At 54.9% G+C, this 6398-nt stretch overlaps 1 protein-coding gene across 1 annotated transcript; it reads right to left on the reverse strand.

The window, feature by feature from the left end:
- Positions 1 to 113: 113 nt before the first annotated feature.
- Positions 114 to 5928, reverse strand: LOC102934318 (PSMC3 interacting protein). Its single transcript, XM_037886866.2, has 8 exons — positions 5782 to 5928; positions 4441 to 4547; positions 3883 to 3972; positions 3085 to 3196; positions 2706 to 2851; positions 1824 to 1877; positions 853 to 912; positions 114 to 664 (listed from the first exon to the last, which is right to left on the reverse strand). The coding sequence occupies exons 1-8, from the start codon at positions 5813 to 5815 to the stop codon at positions 605 to 607; spliced, it is 663 nt and encodes a 220-aa protein (XP_037742794.1). The 5' UTR covers positions 5816 to 5928; the 3' UTR covers positions 114 to 604.
- Between the last annotated feature and the right edge of the window lie 470 nt (positions 5929 to 6398).

Below are 6398 nucleotides of genomic sequence, written 5' to 3' on the forward strand. Positions count from 1 at the left end.
CAGCCTCCCTTTTGTGTGAGCAAAGCGGCCAGGAGGCCAGAGAGCAGTCGGGAGGCCAGTCTTGCTACCACCAGGACATGCAGGGTGAGAAATAATTATGGAAGAAGCAGGACTAAGATGAGACACAGGGGTGTTTAATGAATCACACTCCTATATACAGCATTACGACATGGTAGATGCTGCGGGAAGCGTTTCCCACCCTCTCTATTAAATACATTGAGATGCCTGTACATCCCTACACAGTTAAACAACTAGTTTCTTTCTCCTCTCCTAAATGCTCCTTTCCTCCCTTTGCTAGAACAAACTCACCTACTTGTTGGCAATCCAACACACCCATAGCCCCGTGGAGAGGCACCATCCCAACTGCCCATTGCAACAAAGGATAATAAAACAACTCCACAGCAAATGAGGATATGATGGGACCTGGAGTTGCCTCAACCCCTCTAGCCACCCTCCTGACTGCAAAGCATTTTAAAACATAAACATATATAAAAGACGCAGGACAAAACCAAGCCCTACAAACAGTGCAAGTTTCAGAAGCGGCTTCTGTTGGGTTCCACACTGGCCAATTTTCTCCCCTGGAGCAGTGGCTCCTATCAGCAACTCAGACAGCCACCGGCAAAGTGACATTGTAATCCTCATCCGTCTCTATCCCAACTTCCTCCTGCACAAGAACAACGCAGCCTCTTTACCAAGAGCACAACGGAGAGTTACACTGGCTGTACAGCACAGAGAGAATTCAGAAACAGGGCCCTTGCCAGCACTGTGGGACTTACTGAGGGTTACACCACTTGCAGCAGAATACCTGCAGATTTATGTTAATCAAAGGTGGGTGGATCTGGTCGTACTTACAAAGAACTGTTTCTTGCTTTTGGGGTAGCCCTCCAGAATTGCATCAAGTAGCTCAGTCGCCTGGTAAAACAAAATAATTTGAAAGAATATTTAGCTCCATTTCTTCAGAAAACAGACACGTTAAGTGAAACCTGGGCAAGCTCACCAGCGGGAGAAGCCTTACGTACACAGCTTAGCAAAGGCCAAAGCGTTAGCCCCCATGGCCCCAAGTAGTGAGGCTTCCTAGGGCGCACGCCTGCCTTGCACACCCCCCAACAGAGGCCACTACGCAGGCTGCTGAAATTAGGTCTCCTCCCGGTTAGCCATTACACACGAATGAAAGTGCAATGGTCCCTGGCAGACAGCTGTAGGGTTCCTTTCACCCCATATATTTCAGGGCTCTAAGCGATGATAATCTGCTTTGCTTAAATGGACCACTGGTCCATTTAAAGTGGCAGTTTGGCATCACTATTAGACTATAAACCTGAAGCCCCCCAAACAAGATGACTCTGGTGAGTGGGAGAGGGAGCTGCCACTGGAAAGCCAGAGAGGATGGTTGGGAGCTTGTCTTGCTATGTCCATACGTTGGAAAGCTGAAATCAGAGCCCAGGAAGAGGTCTCCCAGCCAGGATGGCTGCTCTCCCAGCACTAGAAACTACGGGATGGAAGCTGGAGAACAGCAGCATTAGAATGGGGAGAAGTGGCCTTGTGGTTCCTCCTCCTGGGTGACACCAGAAGGGCCCAGGCATCACCACTTCAAGACTAGTATGAGCTGAGTGCTGCAGAGGTTCATAGGCCAATTAGTTCTTGGCTAGCTTGACAGCAGGTTGTGGAATCAAGATGAGCAGCTAGCACAGACCCCCAGGGCTGCTCCATAAATCATTACCTCGCTAGCATCTTTCCCCTGAATGAAACACCCAGTCGCCTCTTGGGTATCATTGCCACCACCCAATAGTGCCCATCTACCCAGTATTCATAATAAAGGTTGCTACCATTCTCTTCCTCCTTCTCCATTCTTTACAATACAGCTTTTTCTCGTTGTAAACCTGCAACCAACAAGACTGAATGAGTAACATTAAACCTAGCTGCTCCCTAGTGTGAAGCAAGGAACTACTGCTAGGAGGGGAGGCCAGGCCAGAGCAAGATGCTTATTTAGTGTTCAAAACCATCACACAGTGCAGGCAACTGTCTGACAAATAAGCTCTTTGGAAGTGGGTCTCCTTTTAAAATGGATGATTTGAGAGGCTAAAATGTTGAATATCTGTATTAATAAAATGACAACCCAGAGCAAAGGGCTGCAGGCAAGAGTCACTCAGGTACCAGCCTTTATAGCTGCCCCCTCTAGATACACACACAATCTAAGGAGGCACACAGCGAAGGGTCTGCTGAGAACATTAGGGAGCAGGACATTTCCAGCGACATCAGACTCTGGGATTGGCTCCGCCATGCTGGAGTTAGCCATACTTAAAGCTGACCAGCACTTCAGCGCGCCCAGTAGGTAATGCCCAGGTAGTGTGATCAGACTTCAGAGAGGAGGCCACTAAAGCACAGCCTTCGCCTATAAACAGGAACATTGGGAAGTTAATTGAGAAGAGGACAGTTTGTGCTGGAGTTTCAAACCTCTCCCACAACCACTCCAATTCTTCAGCGTTTGATGTCAGATTCGAAACGTCTGTCAGCATTCTAAGGTGCCTTTCATCCTCACACTCAGACACACCACCTGGCTTACAGAAATAGAGGACCCATCCAAAAGGGACAAGCTATTCCCTGTCTACATCTAAGGATCATTTATTGAGTATTTTGTTAAGACAAGTAGCGCTGAGCTGGGCTCTCAGCTGCTGCGTTCCGTGGCACAGCCCCGTCCAGCTCTTTACCTTCTCTTTCTCTTCGGGAGTCACATGGTTGGCTGCAGATTTAATTCGCTCCAGTTTCTCTGTGTAACTGGCACAATCTTTTTTTAACTCTTCAATCTCTTTAATCATCTCTGGGGTTGTCATTGAGCCATTCAGATCCTTCAGTTCTGGAATGGAATTGCTAGTTACCCAGGGATGCCCACAGCTACAGCTCAACAGCTAGCATTAATGTCTGCATGACGCCACACTCCAGGCTGGCACCGCAATGCGCTGCCTCACAACACACGCTCCATGCTTGGTGCCACACTGCGCTGCCTCACACACACTCCATGCTGGTTCAGCTTCCGAGCTAATCTACTTTGAAATAAACCTGGCAGTAGAAGCGGAAATTCAAACACACCAGATTCCATATGGCGGCAGCTCTGTTGAAGGGTTTGTACTTTTGAAGAAAGCTCCGAGATTTCATTGTCCAAGGCTTTAAACTCAGAATCACTCACTGTGGGAAACTGATCCTGAGAGAGAAGAAAGATGATGCATTATGAATTACAGTAAACAGATGTTCCCTGTACAGTCACCACCACCCATTTTTGACAGAGATCTTCGAGACACTTGTTCCCATGACAGCTTGCTGCAGTTCTCGAGATCAGCCATACACAATGGGCTCCTAAAGGTATCATCTCCATTGGTTATGAGGGGATGGGAAGAGCGCTAATAAATGGGCTAGAATGGCATAGCTTTGGCCATTGTTAATATTAACAAAAGTTCATATGTATTACATTATAGTCTAAACTGGAGACATTGTCTAGGCTGTTACACAGCTAAACAGCAGGTTTTACGTTAGTGAACAGCAGATTGCTGGGTTTCTTCAAACAAAATAATCCAAAGTAAAAGGAAGAACCAAAGCATTTGAATGGAATAAATGCAAGACAGCGTATATTGCTTTGAAGCGTGAGGAAAGCTGCAGGTGCCCATATAAACATACATACTGGAGTCTCCTCGTGCATTTTGTGCTGAACCGACATGTAAATAAAAGCTTCTCGACAGTGTCTCCTCTGTGCCTGATGCAGCTGTCAGCACACTAACAAACACTACAGGGAAGGCCGTGCCTCGCCAAAAGGCTTTACTTGGAGCTGATCTGTTTAGTTTTTCACTCAAGACTGTTTTTGTTTCCTAGGGAAATTGAACAGATTCATCTCACCTGGTCTGGAAAGTATATTTTTTGTTTCCCATAAGCCTTCTCTCTTATTTTCCCTTGTTGAGCCAGCTGCTCCAGTGCTTTCACCACAGCCTGATGCAAAAAGGAACAGGAGTCCACATGAGAACTGGACGGAGCACCAGAAAGCTACCCTGGGGAGTAAGCTGAGGAGGGAAGAGATGAACTAGACAGGCCTGAAGGGCTGTGTGTGTTGTTACAGCTGCAGATACGGTATCTGCCCATGCAACCAGCCATCTGTGCACCTATCCAAGGGGTTCTTGCTGCCACCCACCACCTGCCTGTGGTGTGGGTTAGCCAGAGGCTGGGGGTTTCTCACGCTGCTGTGGGACAATCTCTGGGGAAGGGAGGCAGTGGCAGCTCCCACCCATCTGGCGGGGTCACTAAGATGCTCCCTACCAGCTTCTTGCTTGGGTGGAAGGCTCTGACCTGCCTTGGCGCCTTGCTCCAAGCAGCCAAGGTGAGGGGGGAGGGGGGAACCAGACTGGGGAGCCTCTGTGGTGGGTGCATCTGGGCAGGCTCCTAGCTCTGCCTGCCTCTCACCGTCTTTCCCAGCCCATGCTCCCGCTGCAGGTTCCCAAAGGCGTCCTGGGCGCTGTGCGGCCGATTCTGGTCCCGGAGGTAGCGAAGCAGGATTGCGGCAGCTCCTCCTATGGGTAAGAGAGGTTGTGGAGGGTGGGGCTCCCAGTGGGCCAGCCTTTATTCCACCTTGGTCCCAAGGCCCACCGGGGACATCGGTTGGTGGCTCCTTCATGGAGCTGTGAGCACGGGCATGTATCTGGCGTGGTTCACCCCCGTACCCGAGGCCTGCCCTTTCTGCAGCGTGAGGGAGAACCTGGCGCACGCTTACCTTGAATGCGCCAGGTTGCAGCTCCTGTTGAGGTTCTGGCTGCACTTTTCCCCACACCTGTTCATTTTCGCACACCCTATCCGAGGCCTCACAAAATTGCGAGACTTCCTCGTCAACCTCCTCCTGGCCCTAGCTAAAGTCACCACCTATAACACCAGGAGGAAGATGTTGGACGAGGGGGTGCTCTGCAACTGTGGGGCCTATTTCCGTTCCTCCCTCGTCTCACGCATCCAGGCAGAGTTCCACTGGGCAGCGTCTGCTAGCTCCCTAGATAACTTTGAGGAGCAGTGGGCGCTGTCCGGGGTCCTCTGCTTGGTGTCCCCATCCGGTACCCTTGTTTTGAACCGGTGACCATCACTCCGATCCCTGTTTTTCATTAGTTGTCCCTCGTATTCATTTGGTGCCTGGTTCCAGTGGTCCCTCCCGCTAGGCTGGGGGAGGGGCCTTTAGAAGTGGGTGGGCTTGCGCCTGCCCACCTCCCGGGTTTTTCCAACAAGTACGGGGAAGAGATGGGGCAAGGGGCTCAGCGCCAGGGCTTGGCCACAGCAGGGGCAAGGGAGTGCTGCCTGGCCCTTGGGAAGGGAGGTCAGATGGGAGGAAGGGGGCCAGGGCCGGTGGGGGTGGTCAGGAAGGGTGACTTGGTCCTTGGGGGGAGGGGGAGAGGACTCAGGCAGGAGGAAGGGGTGGGGGTTGAGTGGGAGAGAAGAGGGGCCTGGCCCGGGGGGAGGGGGGGATGAGGGTCGGGCCAGAGAAAGGGGGGGGGCCGGCCCAGCGGGTTGGGGGGGAGGGCCGGGCCTGAGGAAGGGGGGGGGGCCCGGCCCAGGGGGCGGAGGGGGGGAGAGTCGGGCCTGAGGAGGGGGGCCCGGCCCGGCCCGGCCCGGCCCGGCCCGGGGGGGGGAGGGTCGGGGCAGAGGAGGGGGGGGCGGCCCAGCGGGGGGGGGAGGGCCGGGCCTGAGGAAGGGGGGGAGCCCAGCCCAGCAGGCGGGCGGGGGGGGTGAGGGTCGGGCCTGGGGGGGGGCGGGGCCCGTGCTCACCTGTCGCCGCGGGGCTCTCTCGGGCCTTGCTCATCCTCGGTCTCTGCGCGGGCCCGCGGCGGAGCGGGAGCGGGACCGGAAGCGGAAGGAACGCGCAGCCCGCTCGGCGGCTGCCATGGTTACCGTCCCCGCGGCCCCCGGCCCCCAATCACACCGCGCTAGTGCAGGTGGTGCCTGGGCCGGGCCCCCCCGCGAGAGGAACCCCCCGGGCAGAGCTGTCCCCCCCCCCCCCCGCAGAGCTGCCCGTCAACCCCCCCCCCCGCAGAGCTGTGTGTCGTCCCCCCCCGGGCAGAGCTGCCCGTCAACCCCCCCCCCCCCGCAGAGCTGTGTGTCCCCCCCCCAGGCAGAGCTGCCCGTCAACCCCCCCCCCCCACAGAGCTGTGTGTGTCCCCCCCAGGCAGAGCTGCCCGTCAACCCCCCCCCCCCCCCCGCAGAGCTGTGTGTCCCCCCCCGGGCAGAGCTGCCCGTCAACCCCCCCCCGCAGAGCTGTGTGTCGTCCCCCCCCGGGCAGAGCTGCCCGTCAACCCCCCCCCCCCGCAGAGCTGTGTGTCCCCCCCCCAGGCAGAGCTGCCCATCAACCCCCCCCCCCCCAGAGCTGTGTGTGTCCCCCCAGGCAG

This window comes from Chelonia mydas, chromosome 27, assembly GCF_015237465.2.
Source record: "Chelonia mydas isolate rCheMyd1 chromosome 27, rCheMyd1.pri.v2, whole genome shotgun sequence".
In the NCBI taxonomy this organism is placed as follows: Eukaryota; Metazoa; Chordata; order Testudines; family Cheloniidae; genus Chelonia; species Chelonia mydas.

Coding starts and splice junctions, on each gene's coding strand:
- LOC102934318 (XM_037886866.2), bottom strand. CDS start 5,815: ATGAGCAAGGCCCGAGAGAGCCCCGCGGCGACAG. Junction 3,197..3,882: donor AAATATACTTTCCAGACCAG/GTGAGATGAATC, acceptor CTTCTCTCTCAG/GATCAGTTTCCCACAGTGAG. Junction 913..1,823: donor GGAGAAGGAGGAAGAGAATG/GTAGCAACCTTT, acceptor TTGTTTTACCAG/GCGACTGAGCTACTTGATGC.